General features: G+C 37.6%; 1 protein-coding gene across 1 annotated transcript; it reads right to left on the minus strand.

Moving 5' to 3' along the window:
* Positions 1-1,244: 1,244 nt before the first annotated feature.
* On the minus strand, positions 1,245-13,971 carry LOC107829700 (protein RETARDED ROOT GROWTH-LIKE). The gene is made up of 7 exons (XM_075225151.1): positions 13,451-13,971; positions 13,257-13,368; positions 4,445-4,604; positions 3,206-3,354; positions 2,972-3,123; positions 1,880-1,994; positions 1,245-1,619 (listed from the first exon to the last, which is right to left on the minus strand). Exons 1-7 carry the CDS (start codon positions 13,918-13,920, stop codon positions 1,482-1,484), a joined length of 1,296 nt encoding a protein of 431 aa, XP_075081252.1. The 5' UTR covers positions 13,921-13,971; the 3' UTR covers positions 1,245-1,481.
* Positions 13,972-19,532: the final 5,561 nt, after the last annotated feature.

Below are 19,532 nucleotides of genomic sequence, written 5' to 3' on the forward strand. Positions count from 1 at the left end.
TATCACTTTTTCAAGTTATCAATCACTTAATACGTATCATAGAGATTTATTTGTAACTGCTTTACAAAAGACTTGATTGTATAAATATATTTTAAACAGTCAATGTATAAAACTCAAACACAAGCGCAACCAAGTTAAAACCTTATGATGCCAAGAACATTTTCTTCACTAGGATCCCAAGCCACTGAAGTAAATGCCTTGGCACCTAACAGGGACCCTTCCTATCTTTTTGCTTCCTAATTTTATCTTTTTCGAGTATAATGATGTGAATCCGACTAAATGCTATTTCATAAATCGGCTCTTTGCCAAGTACGATTGCAATGTGAAAAAAGAAAATCCGAAAGAATAACAAACTGAACCTTCCACAGAGAAATTCTAATTATGAGAAGTCCCTTCATGAATTCGAGAAGGTCAAATCTAAGTAGATATGTGGAAGTACGGTATGATGATCAAGAGAAACCTATGTTTAATGCACACATGAGATGGTTGCTTTGATAAGAACAAAAATATCATATGAAACATGAAGGAATATGGCAAAAAGCAATTTGATTTTACAATAGAATTACTCAATGAGAGCTAAATGATAATGTATCTCTCAAAACTCCAGCTAGTAGGATGTCAAATATGTAACATTTTTGTCTAGGATTGCCTGACAAGAATCCAGGATTAGTTAACACGTAAACTTTAACTAGATATATCTAAATTACATAAAAAGTTTCACATTACATTACATACCTTAGAGTAACCTATAACATGCTTTTAGTTTTGAGAACATATTGAATTTGCATTCGATATAGATGGATGCAGATCATTCTCTTTGATGATGCATTATGACTCTTCTTCTCTGTGGATGAAAATGATATAATAGAAGAGTATTTAGACTCATAATATCCAGTTGTTAGAAGCACACATGTCTTTGATATGATTGCATTTTCTCTCTGAAATTGTTTGCATTTGATTTCTGAAGAAACCACTTAATAATTATATGATGCTTTCTAAACTCAAATTCTCTAAGAAGATTCTCTTGCAAGGAAAATTGAATATCTCTTCCAAAAAGAACTACAGAAGAGGGTGCATTCATGTATACTTTTGCACAAAGTATTTAACCAAACAAAAAAAAAACGGCACCACCGGCGTTTCATTGTCGTCACTTGGAAAATGTAAAATTCTCTAAAAGAAATTAAGAGAGGCAAAAATCAAAACACAAAAAAAAAAGGAAAGAATATCAAAACTTACAGGAGAAAGGCACCAAAAATGCAATCAATTTCCACTAAATCAAATTCCCCCTACATTGGGGCACTGGGCTTAAATGATGTACCTCCCCTGCTGTAATAAAGTGACCATGCATTTACAATTAAGATAGACCAAGTGCCGTATAGCATGTAGATGTGTTTTTTTAGGATTTCATATGTACAGCAACTCCAGGCCACAACTAGAGTGCAATGTGTTATTTCAAATTTCCAACACTTCAGAAGCTAAACCTACAGAGCAATTGACGACTTATGGGCAATGTCATAAACCGAAATGAGGATCTCTGCACCTATCAATATAATAATGAGCCATTCGAGGAAATCTGACTTCCGATTCTGAAGAATTTCTTGAAGGAACCGTATATTATGCTGCAGACAAATATCAAAATGTTAACCAGACCAAATATTACTAAGAATTTGAAAGCTAGGTCCCTTTATCCGGGGGGGGGGGGGGGGGTACTACGTCAGTGTAAGAAAAGCATGAGATTAAGAGAACACATCGTTTTAACGTAAGGCGAATCTATTAATAAGAATGATTTAGGCCTGAATAGACCGGATTGGTTATAGAGGATTCATATAACCGACTTATTTGAGATTGAAGCGTAGTTGATGATTGAGATATCAAATACCTCCACAAACTTCAACTTAAAATCAAGGCTTGCAAATCTTTGAGTCAACTCAAACTCATCTCTGAGATATTCCCAAATTTGAGCATATTTCGCATCCTTCCATGCAATATCGGATCTGAAAAACAAACGAAAATTTCATCTGATATCACCAAACACAGCAAAGAAATTGTCATTTTCCAAGAAAGCTACAGTCCATGTAAAAGCGGGTGTTGCCTTTAATTAAATTCACAGGACATCAAACAGAAGTTACTATAATTCCAACAAAGACATGTTTTTTCCATTTTTTTTATAACAGTTTGGCTCGCCAGTTTGCATGCGCCTCGACTATTCCACCAGATACATGTTATATCCCACCAACACAGGTACCAGGTAACTTTGCTAGGCTTGGACAGATACGAAAAAATCACCTGGTGTTTTTATCTCCACTGGGATTTGAACCTGAAACATCATAGTTCTCCACCCACTTCATTGACCACTAGGCCACACCTTTGGGTGCAAGCTCCAACAATCAATTACATGTTTCCCTTAGGTTAAGGGGCACAAAAAGATAAAATCAAACACTTGATGAAACACACACACACTTAATATAATTAGATTTCCTCTCTGCAGCAATCAAACTACATCAACTAAAATTGGGAAAAGCGTGTGATTGTAAGAATGGTCAAATTCAATGCTTAAATCAATATTTTGAAAATTCCCTGGGAAATTCATATGATACAACCAGATTCATAAGGACTTCTACTACAAACATAGAAAGATTAGGAGAAGCAGACATGGGAAGATGATGCAATTAAAACATTTTCCGCACCATGAATGACATTAATTGGAGTGCAACAGTTAATTGTTGTTTCTTGCATCACGCAAGGACCCCAATTCCTGAATTAAGATAATGATAAATAGATAAATAAATAAGCATATTTCCAGGCCACTTCTACTTCAAAAAGTTTACTAGTTCAAAGATAGAAAACTTACAAATCACAATTACTGTTTTTTTTTTTTTTTGATATAGCCAAATCAAAATTACTGATACAAGAGGGAAACAGAAAGAAGATAGAAGAAATAGAGAAATTCGTAACGTATTTGCAAGTATACCTTTCAAAAAGTCCTAGCTTAAGAATAACATCAGCAAGATTAGAATTTGCCTTGCCAACCAGTTGGAAAAGCTTTTTCCTCTCCATTGTGAAAGTTCCAGTCTTTTCCATTCCACGATTGATGTCCGTGAACTCAGCAACCATACCATCAACCTGGAAGGGCAGAGAATACTAGTCAGAAAGTTACTATAAATAAGAACCTTCTCAGGCCACATATTAGTTGGTAGAGACCTACTTGGCGGACATAGTAATCAAGAGCAATACTTTGGCCAAGAACACTGCCGATAGTTCGGATACCATCTATATTCATGTACTGCAACATTATGTAGTCTAATCCACCTTGCATCCATGTGCTCAAAGTTGGCTTCTCTCTTACCTCATATTCTATTATTCCACAATATAGACATCAATGAGAGTACAGAAAGCTTCTCTTCTTATAAGAGATGAGAGAAATTAAATCACTCTCAAAGTTAGTACAGAAGCACGCATGAGATGACTTGAATATTCCAAAAAAGACTAAAAAGACAATTCTACAAACTGTGAACAGAAGCACAAAACAAAAGCAAAGGAATGATCCTTTACATATGCCCCAGATCTTGTCCAATGTACTTAACAAGATATTACTTCCAACTAGCCAAACTTTGCTAGACAAAGAACTAACATCCAACTTCATATGACACTCACTTCAGTCGGTTAGTATAAATGAAAATTATTAAGATGCACTCTAACAACCCCGGGAAGTGATTATATTTCTGCCGCTTCCCAGTAAGGTCATCAATTAATGGGAAAGTGAGTTTTAAGAAGTTAGAGAGAATTCCAAGAATAAATTTAATTTTGTGTGTTCTATTAAAATGGGACTGAGAGAGCGTGTTAGAAGGAAAAACACAGAGGTTTGCATTTGAAAATAAAGTAACTAATAATGCAACAAAAAAAATTGCATATGAATTAAAACTGTCATATGGATCTTTTTTCCAAAAAAAAAAAAAAGAAGAGGGAAACAGAAACCAACAAAAAAAAAGGCAAAAGGCTGATATGACTGTTTAATTCCCAAACACCTCCACCCCTCCCCCGGGGGAAGTTAAAATGTTTTTATCGTTGTTCTTTTTTTTTTCCAGCAAAATTCTCTTCAGTGAATCCTTGAGGAGAGCAGTGTTAGAATTAGTGGCAACAGATTTTAGGCAAAACCAACTCACATCCAAATTCCTAGCATCATAATAACATCACAAAGCCTTTCAATAAGCATTTTATCTTAAATATAACCTTTAGTATCTCATAATTCACAAAGTTACAGTTTTAAATTGATGGGGTCCAAAATATAAAGGCAGAATACGAATAGCAATCATTTTCCTAAAATTAATAAGAAATATGAACAGACAAATAATAAATTATAAAGCATTTCTTATTCTTTATTGACAAGGTAATAAGTAAATTTACAAAACATTTTGTAATTTGAATTATTTTCAAATAAACTCACCATCCTTTCTCATCTCCGGTAATAACCCCGAAGCATGTCTCTCGACAATCTTCAGGTATCCGTCAACCTCGTGATCGGAGACATTAAACAAGACAATCGAGCCATACTGGAAAACTACCATGTAACAACAGTCGCTGCCACTTAAGTTAGCACCTAGAGCCTGAAAGCATAACACATAAAAATTATATTAGAGAAAATGCGACAACTAAGTAACATCGAAATTTCTTAAATTCATATTATTTAAGGAACAACAGCAACTACCCCTCAATCGAAAAACTTCCCAACCAAAAAAAAATGAAAAACCTAAAACAAACCTGCAGACAGGAACAAGCATGGAAAAGAGTATAATAGCGAAAAGAAAAGGGAAAACACAGACCAAAAAAGTTTTAACCAATGCCTTTGAACAGAACCACATCAATAAATCAACTATGACTCTACCATTCTCCACTCAAATACTAGACTTGATTCGCATGGCCCGGGGCTCCAACCTGTGACACTAAGTCAGAAGTCCTTCAACCTTTGTCAATTGAACTAAGCCCTGAGGGGCCTTGATTGCAAACTAGTTGGGCTGGTTATACAGATGCTCTATATCCATTTTGTTGTATTCGGATCCATTGCATTGGACTACTTACAATAAATTAGTCTCTTAAGGCAAATCAGGAGTTCTCTAGAACTATCTAAAATCTCACATTCATTCCTACACTGACATGCAACTCTTTTAACCAGATGACAAAGATTCCTAGTATATAACAAAAAAAATTCAAATGAGGCAGAGGTGGTCAATCAAGTGAATTCATGTTCAGCAGGGGTCAATGCTCTACCCACGAAAACAGATAGAAAAGCCAGTTGTCAACCAACATCAGGACTATTCAAAATTAGAATCTGATGAGGAATAGACATATCTCTTTCAGAATCTAACGACAAACGAAATGGTGTGTGAACCAACTAGCATATGCCAGGTTGCAAAATTGCAATAACAAAATGATCTCAACTACAAACCGAGGGAATCATTCACATCATACATGCAATGGCAAGTAAATCAATTAGACATATAAGTGCTTCTCTGTAACCATGACAATCTTTTTTTTTTTGAATTGGTAACTATTGTATATATAATAAAAATCAGTACATAGGTTGCACTGAAAACCAAATTTACATAGAGAGAATTTATAGATATTCTAATTTGAGACCTAGCAGGATCCTAGTATGTCTATGATTGTCAATGTATCTTCTGTGTACATCTGTTTGCACCAAAAACAAAATAGAAGAATACAATTGAGTTTGATCTTCTGCAGTGAATTGCTTCTGTCTTCAAAACATCTAGTATTCCTTTCCCTCCAGATTGTCCACCAAATACATGCCGGAACGGTTCTCCATCTATCTCTGCTCGTTGCTTCAGCTCCAGCTTCCTCCCAGCTATAAATGACATCTTTAATCCTGTATGGCATTGACCAAGAAATACCCCTAAGACTAATAAAGATTTTCCATAGTTGGTCTGTAATCTTGCAGTGTAGAAACATATGGTTGACAATTTCTGCATTTTCCCCACACAGAAAACATCTTGAACACAGAGAAATTCCCCTTTTTATGAGATTATCCTGAGTTAAAACCGCCTCCTTTGCTAGTAGTCAAGTGAAGCAGGCTACCTTGTATGGAATCTTTGTTTTCCATATATGTTTCCAAGGCCATGTGTCTACCTGTTGATTATCATGATTCAAAATCTTATATGCATCCTTCACACAGTAAATCCCTTTGTTGTGCCTCTTCCACCATATTGAATCCAAACCTTCCTGTAGTCCTGTGAATGCTTCCAGCTCTTTGTAGAGATCAGTTAATCTTGTTATCTCCCAGTCATTCAGCTGTGTTCTTAGAGCTATTTCCCATCCTTGACAACTCCTCATATCAGCGACTGTCTTATGCTGGTTTTGTGCTAAACCGAACATATCTGGGTATCTTTCCTTTAAGCTTCCCATTCCTAGCCAGTTATCATTCCAAAAAGATGTGTTCCTTCCGTTGTTCACTCTTATAGAGGAGTGGTTCTTCATTATTGGCCAAAGTTCTCTGATGGATTTCCACACACTTACTCCATATGATGTACTGACTTTTTTTGACACCCAGTTGTTTTCTTCACCATACTTTGCTTTGATCACTTTGGCCCATAAAGATTGGGGTTCTTTAGAGTACTTCCATAACCATTTAATTCTAAGAGCCTTGCTTTGGTTCTTCAAATTCCTTATCCCCAATCCACCTTGTTTTTTATCCATTGTTAGTGTCTTCCACTTGACTAAATGGAAGACCTTTTTCTCCTTATTGCCTTGCCAGAGGAATGTTCTTCGGAGTTTGTCCAATCTCTGTAAAATGGCTGCTGGAATTGGGAACAAAGACATCATGTAGGTAGGGAGAGAGTCTAATACTGAGTTGATTAGAACTAGCCTACCCCCCAGTGATAGGTACTGCGATTTCCATCTTGACAACTTCCTCTCACATTTTTCTATGACTGAATTCCAGATTTCTTTTGATTTGGATCTTGCACCAAGAGGCATCCCAAGGTAAACAGTTGGTAGGGACCCAACTTCTCCTCCCAATATCTGAGTCAATTGCCACATGTTATTGACTTCATTAATGGGAAAAATATTGCTCTTTCTCCAGTTAATGTGTAAACCTGATACTCCTTCAAATAAAACCAAAATGATCCTTAAGAATCTAAGTTGGTCTTTTCCAGCATCACAGAAGACTAGAGTATCATCAGCATATTGGAGATGTGTGATCTCTAGATTATTAGCCCCACTCCTATTTACCTCAAAGCCTTTAATCCCATCCACTGACTTTAGCCGTTTTGATCATGTTGTTCAATCCTTCCATGGCTATGATGAATAGAAATGGAGATAAAGGATCACCTTGTCTGAGACCTCTGTGTGAGTGAAAATAACCTTTAGGACTTCCATTTATAAGAATGGAGAATTTCACAGTAGATATGCAAAATTTCATCCATCTAATCCATTTTTGCCCAAAACCCATTTGTTCTAACATTCTTAGTAGGAATCTCCAGTTCACATGATCATAGGCCTTCTCGATATCCAATTTGCATAAGATTCCAGGTTCTTTCTTTTTTATTCTTGAATCCACAGCTTCATTGGCAATCATGACTGCATCAATTATTTGTCTTCCTTTTATGAACGCCATTTGTTGAGCATCAACAAGTTTTCCAACCACCCTCTTAAGTCTTTCAGTTAAAACTTTTGAGAGCAGTTTGTAGAAGCTCCCTATCAGACTGATCGGTCTGAAATCTCTCAATTCTTTCGCACCTGTCTTCTTTGGAATCAATGATATATATGTTGCATTGAAGCTTTTCTCGAACATCTCCTGTGAATGGAAGTTGTTAAAAGCCGCCATTATATCTTCCTTCAAAATGTCCCAACACTTTCTGAAAAAACCCATTGTGTATCCATCTGGACCTGGAGCCTTGTCACTTGCACACTTCTTCAAACTGCTCAGCACTTCTTGTTCCTCAAAGTTACTTTGTAAAGACTCCCTTTCCGATTCAGAAATGCTTGGACTATTTTCGAAATTGACTGTTGGTCTCCACTGTTCAGGTTCTGTGTATAGCTCCTTGTAGAAATCAATAATCTCGTTCTCTATTCTTTCTGGATCCTCAATTACTTCATGTCGAATCATTATTTGGTCAATGTTGTTGTTTCTCTTGCGTGCATTTGCAGTCCGATGGAAAAATTTTGTATTCATATCCCCTTCTTTGAGCCACAAAGCTCTTGATTTTTGTCTCCATGCAAATTCTTCATTCTTGAGTTGCACCTCAATCTCCACTAGAGTGGCTGCTTTCCTGACTGATTCCTCCTCTGTCAACGCTCTTAGTTGTTGCGTTGTCTCAAAATCTGCTAGTTGACTTAGCAATTTTGATTTCTGCAGTCCCAAATTGCCTTCGTAACTTCTGCTCCAACCTTTTAGCTTGCCCTTGAGAGCTTTTAACTTGCAAGCTAAAATGTAATCAGGTCTTCCTGAGAATTCAAAAGATCCCCACCACTCTCTAATTCTGTCCTCAAAGCCTTCCACATTCAGCCATCAATTTTCAAACTTAAAGTATGATTTAGCTTGTTCCCACGCACCGCAGTCTAGAGCCACAGGTGAATGGTCCGAAATCAGCCTTTGTTGGATAGTTTGCTTGATGTTTCTGAACCTTACATCCCATTCTTCCGAAATGAGAAATCTATCAATTCTTGAAGCCGCTGTATGATTGTCCCCTTTGAACCAAGTATAGTTTCCTCCTTCAAGTCGAAGATCTATCAGCTCCATATCTTCTATAAAATCCGAAAACTCCACCATCGCTCTGGACCTCCTTGAACATTCCCGTTTTTCAGAAGGGTACCTTGTAACGTTAAAATCGCCACAAACCGCCCAAGGACCTTCCATCAGTCCCCTCACTGCACCAATTTCATTCCATACTTTATTCCTTTCTATTCTACAATTTGGAGCATACACTCCTGTTATGTGACATTGAAAATTCTGTAGAAGAGCGTCAAACTTGCACGTCAAAGTGTATGCACCAGTCTGTAACACCTCCCCTTTCCATACTCTGCAATCTCATAACATCAAAATCCCTCCTCTCGTGCCGCTAGCTTCTAAACTTGCATACCTAACCCATCTACCACCCCATATTTGCCTGACTATTTCCTCGATATCCCCCTCGACTTTTGTTTCTTGCATGCAAATAATGTCTGCCCTCCAATTCTGCACTTGACTTTTTATTATCTCCCTTTTCTTCTTATCATTTAGACCCCTTACATTCCAGGAAATTACTTTGATCCTCATATAGAAATAATTGATAGATCTCTTCCCCTACTCCTTTTCCCGTCACTCTTGAATTTGACATCGAAAGAAGTCAAACCTTTTAATTCCAGTGATCCTTTGAATCTTTGTTTCTTCACCTCCAACTCTGTCTCCACCCTTCTAACCTGTCTGCAGCTGTCAATTTGCATTAACAATTCCAGTGCTTCTTCTTCATGTCCTTGGAAATCTACTCCAAACATTTTCCCCAATTTGATCATATTTTGATGGACCCATATTGTTGCATCCATGTCTTTATCCAATAATGGATTGTGTTGCTGAACTGCTAAAGGATTCACCTCCTCAATTTCCCACTCTTGAATAGGGCTAAATTGCTTTAGATGTTCCAAAGTACTTCCCACGTGAACATTCCCCATTTTGAGTTTATGCTTTGTTCCCCTTCCTTCTGTTCCAATCTTGCTAAATCTACTCCACCTTCTGGCTGACTGCAACTGGTAATTGTTTCCTTTTGCATACTTTCACGATTCACATTAAAGGTTTGATCCCCGGGATGTGACTCTTTTGCCCCCGATTGAGAATGGCCTCCCATTTCCTCGATATAAGGCTTCAGCCCAGAATCATCAGAGATCTCACACGAGAGGTCATTAAAAATGACTTGTGCAGCCATATCGGGGCCATAGGATCTCAGCTTGACTTTTGACACTTAACTGCTTTGATTCATCGAAGTTGAACCTTGTGTAAATTGTCCACTTGCTTTTCCTTTACCAGTGTTTAGCTCATACCGTGTGTTTCTTTCAGCCCAGATTGGGATGAAGAATTTTGATTCTCGCCCACTTAAGGTGGTTTTTGAGATCAGTTTCTTCTTCTGTAGCTAACCAACCCCCACAAAGATCTCCTATTTCTTTGAAGATCTTTTGTGACCATAGATGTAAAGGAATCCCCATGGCTCTAATCCAGCATGTTTCCTCAATTTGTGAGTTTGGAATGCAACCAGCTGTATGATTCCACCAATCCAGATGAAGCTTGTATTTTTTCCATCTCCATTCTCCTTGCACAATTTGCTCTGCCATGAATTTGTTTGGAAACTCAAAAAGAAACATATTTCCTGTCATTTCATATATGTTTACTCCGGATGCTTTGTTCCATGAAGCACTAGCCCATCGCCTTATATCTGCTAAAGTGGGTCTCTCATTGATTTCTTTCCCTAAAGACCCGATAATGCATCTTTTTAATAGGCCTGTGTCCTCTCCTCCAGTAGGTTCCAAAACAGTGATATCGCCATTGTTCGTGCTGACCCTTGCCTCTCGAAGAGTATTGGATTGCCATTTACTCTCCTTAACTGCTTGGGCATAAGAGAAATTTTCCACAGTATTTCTGGGTGGTACTATGGGATTCAACTTGGTGGATATGAATCTCTCTATCTTAGCTGCTATGTCTTTCCAGCCAGAATTCAAAGTTAACTCTGGGATTATAATCACTGACCTCCCTTCTCTCTTCAGTGACAGAATACTCATATATCTTCCATGTGCGTTAAATTTCCTAGTACAGAAATGTTCTGTCATTTGCTCCTTGTACTTCCATCTCATCACTCGATTGTTTTGAACAGTCGACGCTTCTTTAAGTGCAAAGCATATCCATTCCATTGCCTTACTACCCATGGATGATCTTCTCATCATGTTGCGGCTTCTCTCCACCCATTCAAACCAAGTATCTTTGTTGGAGTTCCATCTGGTGATGTCAAAAGATTTGAATCCTGCGTTGAAGTATATCCTGTTGTCTCCCATATTGTACTAAACAGCTGCTCGGGTTATGGAATTTTAGGGGTTGTTTGGACGTTATCACCGTGAGCTTTAGAGCTTGAAAAAAAGGAAACAGAGAAACCAGAATTCTGGACAGCGATAGATTCCCCGCCACCGGAAAAACTAAAAGTTGTCGAAATTCAGAAAAAGTTGTATGGGTGTGCTCGGAATTTCCCAACGATCATGCTGTCCAAAACAAAAATTTTGAAAAGTGGCCGGGATTGAGCTCACGCGCCGGCGCGTGGCGTTTGGCTCGCCGGAAAGTGCCGCGCGTGGCGGCGCGTGAGAGGCTGTTTGTCGGAACTGTTTTCAGGGGTTTGGTCGGAATTGAATGAGCATGCTCATGGTGTTTATGGATCCTCAAGATTCCTTGTTCTCAGGCTCCTCGGGGAGTGTGCCTGAGAGCTCAAGAAAATAGAGAGTGGTTAAATTTTTATAACCATGACAATCTTAAATCTTCCAAATTTTAAACACTTGAAGAACAAATCAACTGATCCATGCCTCTTTTAGGAAACATGAATTTGAAGCTGAAAACATTGAAGATGCTCCAATAACGTTTGTCGACTTTCTCATTTGTACTCACCATGATAAGATGACATGGCACTCTCAACTAAAATAGCACCTAGTCTAGCACCACCAGAACAGCGAAGGGGTAATTTTTATTTTTCATCTTGCTGATGTTCACTATTGTTGGTGCTTATACATGCTAAATATTACAGATCCATACATGTTCCACTCCATAAAAATCTTTTTTTTTTTTTATGGGGTAAGAGAATTGCATTAAAGGCATTAAGCAGATGCAAGAAGTGCAAAAAAGAGAGATACATAAAGACATAGTCAGCTCTAAAGACAAAAACTAGGCTAAAGCTAAGGAGCTGACGAAGTCCAAAAGATTAATAGGGCAATTAACAGGAGCTAAGTTCTGCCAACTATATAACCATAAAAGCCACTCCATAAAAATCTACAGCTTTATGCATTACAAAACCACAAATCAAGTGCCTAAGGTTTAAAGATAAAAAGTGAAAGGATCAGCAATCTGTCAGCAGCTTTGTAGGCACAATCTACACAGCAAACACCTCAAGAGTAGTTTTTGCTTTTTTTTTTACAAAAAATAAAAACTAATGATGTTTGGTCGAATAATTTTTTAAAGCTCTTAATTTTTCCAAAAAAGTTTCAACCTTGAAACAAGTGCCACCTTCTCCTGGAAGATAAAAGAGATCGGTTGATAAGCCAAACCATCTCCCCATGACTCAACCTGATAGTATCTTCCCGATGAGCATTGTGAGTTAGTTCTAGATTCTCCTTGTGAAACTCATCGAGATGTAGAGATTAGTAAACTTTGATATATAAATCTGCTCCGTCAAAAGGATTACTCTACAATTGCCAAGGACAGGAGAAGAGTGTTGAATACATAAATGTAGATTGAGCAGGATCACTCTATGACAAAGATCTACTCGGGACACTCCATCTTAGTTGGAGATAATTTAGTGTCGTGGAAAAGCAAGAAACATATGCGATTGCAGATTTTAGTGCAGTGCAGAAGCAGAAAACTGAAGTATGAGTGTATGACAGTGGCAACTTGTGAACACATATGGAGCAAGAAACGACTCAAAGAGAAATTTGATAGGTAGAAAATATAGAACTTTCTAAAAATATCATAAAGTACTTCATATTGTATCAAATATAATGTTTATAAGAAAATCAAACCCATAATTGACCATGGTTTCGTGGGGGAAAGATAATCTCAGCAGACATAGTCACAAAGTTTGCAATTTCAAATAATTAGCTTGCAGAAGTACACATAGAATCCCTCTAACGGTACCCAAACTGGTTTTATATGGAACAAACACGGTTCAGACAATTTTTGTGCAAAGTGTACTCACGTCCCACATCGACAAATGTAAATATGAACACTGAAGAGCGTAAATATGAAACCACCAAAGCTTTCATCTTCAAGCATTCTCTCAACCTTCTCTCCCGTTGATCTTCTACCACATTTTATTTTCATGATATCAACCAAACAAGGTCCAAAACACCAAAGCTATTTAGATCATTTGACCCTCATACTATGAATCAGGTTATTCATTCTGGGGCAGTAGCTATTCGACTACGAGTGCAATTTATGGCGCTTAAACATAAGTCCAGTACATCTAATATACTCCATGAAACTATTCAAACACGAAGGCAGAAGATACACAAAAAGAGACACTCACACTAGGTGCCTTCTTGGTGTCCCCAAATCTTAAAACAACATAATTGGTCATTCGAGACGTGGGTGGAATAAAATTCTGCTTGTTCTTTTCCACTAAGCCCCTCAAATCCACACTGTCAAACAATCACAAACCAGTCAACAATCGTTTCATATATTGAACAAAAGATTAAACAAAAGTAGAAAGACAAAACGAACCTAGTAGAGAAAAAGAAAGCCCTAACGGGGATATATGGCTTAATAGCAGTAGCACTAGCATCATCATCCTCTTCCTGCTCCAAAGCCAATTCTTCAGCTTCACTCAGCCCAATCTCCGAGCACGAAACGGCATCGTTCCAGTCCACAGTGTGCGCCGATGAGGATATAGAAGAGAGGCATTTGGCGACGGTGAAGTTAGGCTTCTTACGAGAGGAAATAAAGCCGTGGTTCACAACAGAATGCGATTGGCGACGGAGAATAACTGAGAAAGTGAGAGTAATCGGCCGACGGCATAGCGGAGAGCTCTGTAGGGTTAGGCCTGGGAGAAGGTGGAGAGCAGTAGGATTTGTTGTGGCGGAGCGGAGAGTGAAAAGAGTTCGGAAAGCTTTGTTCAGAGAAGGAATGGAGGAAATAGCAGTGACAGACTTCATTGGAGCAGCGTTATTGGGTTTCCACACAGTCCTCAACATCTCATTTCAGCCGCATTTGCGTCTCCAAACCTATAGCAGGGTGGGGGTTATATGGGGTTTTGTTTTCCCTTTGATTTCGTCTTCTTTTTATCTTTTTCTTTTTCTTTTTATTTTCGAATAAATGGTTTCTTCTTCTTCAAGTTTTTTCTTTTTCCCTTCTTTTTTTCTTTTGGCTTTTAAAACTTATTTCCCTTGATTTGTTCATATTGCAATACAATGAGCTTTTAAGCAATTGGGCGTAAAAGTACTTTTGAAGTGATGGACCTTAATTTAAAAAGAACAAGTTTTGCCTAAGTGTTAGAAACTTAAAATAAACAGGTAATGTGTTTGGTTAAAAAGTGTAAATAAGTAGGCGTAATGGCTTCTTGACCACTTAAACTTGTAGGACTTTTAAAAGCCGATACATGAACTTGCATTTTTCCCATTTGAACACTCCAACTTGATGTAATAAATACTAATAAACACATTTGACCGTTGACTATGCCTATATGGAAGCGGCGCAGCTGACATGGCTAAGTTGTGTGCATATCACGCTACAAAGGTGCGTGGATAGTTATTATTTTATTAACAAAGAAAAAGAAAAAAGAGACTTTCCCTTTCCCTTCTATTTTTCCCTCGTCTTCCCTGCCAAACTCCCCCTCCCCTTTCCCCATCCCCCATATATTTTACCATAGCTACTTCTAGCAAAACATAGAACACAACCCAAATAAAGGAAAAAGCTCAGAACCTTAGCACACCCCCAAAGCACTCGCGTAACTCCTTCCAAGATATCAACGTCAAACTCTAATAACCATGGGAAGTAAAATCGAAGCTTATGTTTACAGTCTTCATTATCGGAGCGGCAATGGGACACACTTGCTTCTGAGCCCAAAAGACGACGACTTCTTCAGGAAGAAAGTGTTCTTAATTCAATTGATGAGGAATGTGGAGTTTACCAGCCTAAACTATGGAAACTAGGGCTGCTTATGAAGCCATGCTCAGCCTTATTCAGCAACAAATTGGTGGACAACCCTTTAGTATTTTGAGTGAAGCTGCTGATGAGATATTGGCCGTGTTAAAAGACGGCAACTTTAAGAACCCTGAAAAGAAATTGGAAATTGAAAAGTTGTTAAACCCTATTTCGGACTAGGTGTTTGATAAGTTGGTGTTGATTGGGCGACTCATCATTGACTACCAATTAGATGGTCGCGATGATGGCGATGAAGCTCTTGATTATGATATTGGTTTATCAGTTGAGTTTGAGGAGAATGAAGAAGAAGAAGATGAGGAGAGTGAGCTTAATGATGAAGATGAGGATGATGTTGTGCTGGAAGCCGATGGTTCTGGCGCTATGCAAATGGGCAATGGCATTGAGTAAGATGAGATGCAGGAGACAGATGAAGGAATGGCTTTGAATGTTCAGGACATAGATGCTTATTGGCTTCAAAGAAAGATTTCTCAAGCTTATCACGAAGCTTATTATTTAGGCTGGTATATTAGAATTCGATTAAACTTCAGTCTTCATTATCGGAGCTTATGTTTGCGCTCTTCATTATCGGAGCTTTTGTTTACAGTTCGTGCCTAGGAGGTGAAGAATAAAAGAAGGTAAAGAGAAGAAAAAATAGAAATTTAATAAATTAATTTTGGAAAAGGACAGGGCCCACAAATTGGGACCTTGAACATACATGTGTTAACAAAATGTGAATGAATGGATGATGTGGCTATATAAAATATTAAATTAAATCCATGTCATCAGCAATTGAGCAACACGCATCATCACAAGTGTTTATTAGTAGCCATTTTTTAAGTAAAGGTATTCAAATGTGAAACACAAGAGTTCATATATCGGCTTTACAAACTGATGCAAGTTTAAGTGGCCAGGAAGTCATTTCCCCTATTAAGTAGTACTATTTTATGTTTAAATGACGAAAATATTTTTAAAGTTGTTAACTATAAAAATGAACTAATTACTGCAAGGAAAAAATAAACCAAGGAAGTATATGTTAATTGGGCTTTAAAATTGATTGAAATTCTTTTTTTTGGCAAGTTCAGAAGTTTCATCGATTATCAAATTTATGGTATATGCATTTTGCTCTATATGAATTATTGGTGCTCTCATTCATCTGGGTCTAGAAGTCGAGACACTTTTTATGTCATTTGACAGTTTATACTTCGTTAGCCTAGTTTTCCAGATGTTAAATGATGAATATTGTGCAATAAAACTGACATTTGTCCTTTGGAAGGAAAGCAAAAAAAACTAATAAAAAGTAATTAGTTTAAATTCATATGGTTCTTTAACAAATGTTAATAGAAAGGAAAATTTAATAAATTATAAAGATTTAGGAATGAAATTTATTTTTAAAAAAACAAAATCCAACGAAAAAAATTTAGTTGTTTCCAACTTAACAAACCTCAGAATCGGCGAATTAACATATGGAAGAACGCATAAATGGAGGAGAGGTGGAGGAAAGAAAGAAAGGAAAAGAAATAGGAGTATCCGAATTAGGCTTGTTTTGTAGGTTATTTTTGAAATTATGAAAAGTTATAAGGGATAGAGTAGTAAAATAATTGGTTAAATATGGATAGCTTTTAAGTTAAAAAGTAATAAGTTGAACAGCCTAACTTTTTGCTTTTATTGCTTATTTTGGTTCACAAACATGGTTTTAAAGCACTTTACAAAGGCAAAAATAGCTTAAAAGCCCATCCAAACACCCTCAATATTTTCCTTAACCCTTCTGCAGTTTTCTAGACCATAAGATGTAATTTTTAAAAGAATATGATGATTTAGGGGTCGTTTGGTAACTGGTTACTAGTTGGGGGTAAGTTATCTATGTATTATTAGCACAAAAAAGTTATTTATGTATTAAGAGTAGCATAACTCATACTCCTTCCGTTTCAATTTATGTGAATCCATTTGATTGGGCATAGAGTTTAAGAAAAAAGAGAAGACTTTTGAACTTATGGTGTAAAATAAGGCACAAATACTTTCTGTGGCTATAAATCATTGCATAAAGGTAAATTATTTCTAAATAAGGAAAATGGTCATTCTTTTTGGCACAAACTAAAAAGAAAATAGGTTCACATATATTGAAACAGAGGGAGTATCATGTTTGGTAGCGTTTAGTTACTTTGTATAAAAATCAGCATAACAAGTAAATCACAATGTACAATGTTTGGTTGATATTTTCTAATTCTACATAAATAAAATATATACTCCATAAGTTATTAGTCGATTTGTATACTGTTTTATGGGGACAGAAGATAGAATGACTAATAAGTATATGTATTAATACTATATGGATTACAGAAATGACAGATTTACCTTTTGTCACTTCATATTTAAATGTTTTTCTTTTTGATAGATTGATCTATATCAAACTCTTTGGAATGTGAGAATGAAGATAGGAGATGTTGATGTTGCTCGCTCATAGGCTCTTCTCTTCTCAATCTATTAGAGAAACAATCAGTAAACCGAAATATTTTTCTCTCGATCCAGCACGTGCAGGTTGTTATGTCCTCGAGGTTAGAAATTTCTAAACTCGTGCTTTTCCCTTTTCCTCTTATTCTCCTTTAGTTTTTTACTCTTGTAAATGTGCAGGGAGACGAGTTTCTGGATGAAATCCTAGATTTTTTTCAATATTTTCGAGTAAAGTTAAAGTTTTGAGTATACTTAAATTTAATGCGTGCGTTATTTTGTTTGTTTGATAAAAAAAATTCTTTCCAATAAAAGGAGATTCTTGGATAATCAATTTCTCTAGCTTCAGTAACTGCAAGATGAGAGCAACCATTTTATGTTTGAAGTGGTTTCACTTTTCTTTGAAGATTTAGAAACAACAAAGGTGTCACGGCCCTAAACCCGGACCCGGTCGTGATGACGCCTCTCGTGAAGATAAGGTCAGCCGACACTTTCCCATTTCAGTTTTTAAGCAATTAAATAATAAGAATCAAGTCTAAAACATGATAAATAATCCAAAAGTGAGCAGTTAACCGTACAGTTACAAAAAATAAATCCAACACATCCCGATACCGGGGTGTCACTAGTCATGAGCATCTATCAATATGCTACAAGTCTGAAATGCCTACTAAACTATTACAGAATAACTGATAAAGAGATAGAATGAGATAAAGGGGGAGAAACACAGGGCTGCGAACGCCAAGCAGCTACCTCGTGAACTCCGAAGTCTGCCGGGAGCTCTCAACTCGCGCTAGCAGGATCAGCAACGCCTGAATCTGCACACGGGGTGCAGGGAATAAAGTGAGTACTCCAATTAAATGAGTAATAATCATAAATAAATGATTGAGAGATATGTGCCCTCGGGGCGAACCAGCCACTCGGGCTATATCTCACATCACAATGGGTACCCGCGCTCACTGGGGGTGTGCAGACTCCTGGAGGAGCCCCTTACCGCCCAAGCGCAATATCAAGTCTTCTCGTTCCATCATCACTAGGCTCTCGGCCTCATATCAACAAGCCACCTCGTGGCGTACATATCTCAGGCCCTCAGTCTCATAATAATAATCAGGTGTTTCCTCACAACATAGGCCCACGGCCTTACTCAGTCGAAATCCTCACAAGCCACTGGGGTAATTGTAAAACATGATTCTCAGCCCAAAATATCGTTTAAAAGATCCTTTAAGTGTTAAAACAGAGTAGACATGCATGGCTGAGCTATGAAAAAAGTAGAATATTGCATGACTGAGTACAAATATAAAGTCAAAACAGTAAGGAAATGTCAGTAAAAATCCTCTAAGAGTTGGCACGAGGCCCAAATATGGCATTCAGCCCAAACATGATGAAAGCAAATAGATTTCAGTCAAATACGCGGTAAAATAATCATTCGGGACGGACTAAGTCAGAATCCCCAATAGTGCATGACCCCACGCTCATCATCAAGCGTGTGCGTCACCTCAATATAGCACAACGATGTGCAATCCGGGGTTTTATACCCTCAGGACATCATTTACAATCATTACTTACATCCGGTCCAAACTCTAGCCCGCGATGCCTTTTCCCCTCGAATCGGACTCCACTCGCGTCGAATCTATCCAAAATCAGAATCGCGGCGTCAAAATATGCTAAGGGAACGAAGTCCAAGAGAAAATAATCAATTTACAACACAAATCTCGAAATTACCAAAACCCGACCCTCGGGCCCACATCTCGGATTTCGATAAAAATTACATCAATGGACTCCTTATCACTTCCCGAGTTCATTCATACCAAAAACATCAAAATCCAACCACAAACGCCCCCTCAAATCCCAATTTCTAGGTCTCCAATTTCAAGCTCCGGTTCTTCAATTTTAGGCTTAAATTCCATGATTAATTAGGTAGATTTCACATTAGAATCGAGTTTTAAGTCCTTGAATCTTACCTCCAAGTGATTCCCCTTTAATCCCTCTTCAATCCTCTTCAAAAATCTCCAAAAACGCTCAACAATGGAGGAAATAAACCCCAAAATCGCGGACAAGATGACTATTTAAACCTTCTGCCCAGGCCTGAAACGTTCATCGCGATCGCGGGACCTCCTTCGCGATCGCGAAGCACAAATTCTCAGAACCCAATTTTTACCCTATGCTAACGCGTCAACTCCCACGTGAACGCAATGCTCAGGCATCCTACACTACGCGATCG

This window comes from Nicotiana tabacum, chromosome 11, assembly GCF_000715075.1.
Source record: "Nicotiana tabacum cultivar K326 chromosome 11, ASM71507v2, whole genome shotgun sequence".
Classification (NCBI taxonomy): domain Eukaryota; kingdom Viridiplantae; phylum Streptophyta; class Magnoliopsida; order Solanales; family Solanaceae; genus Nicotiana; species Nicotiana tabacum.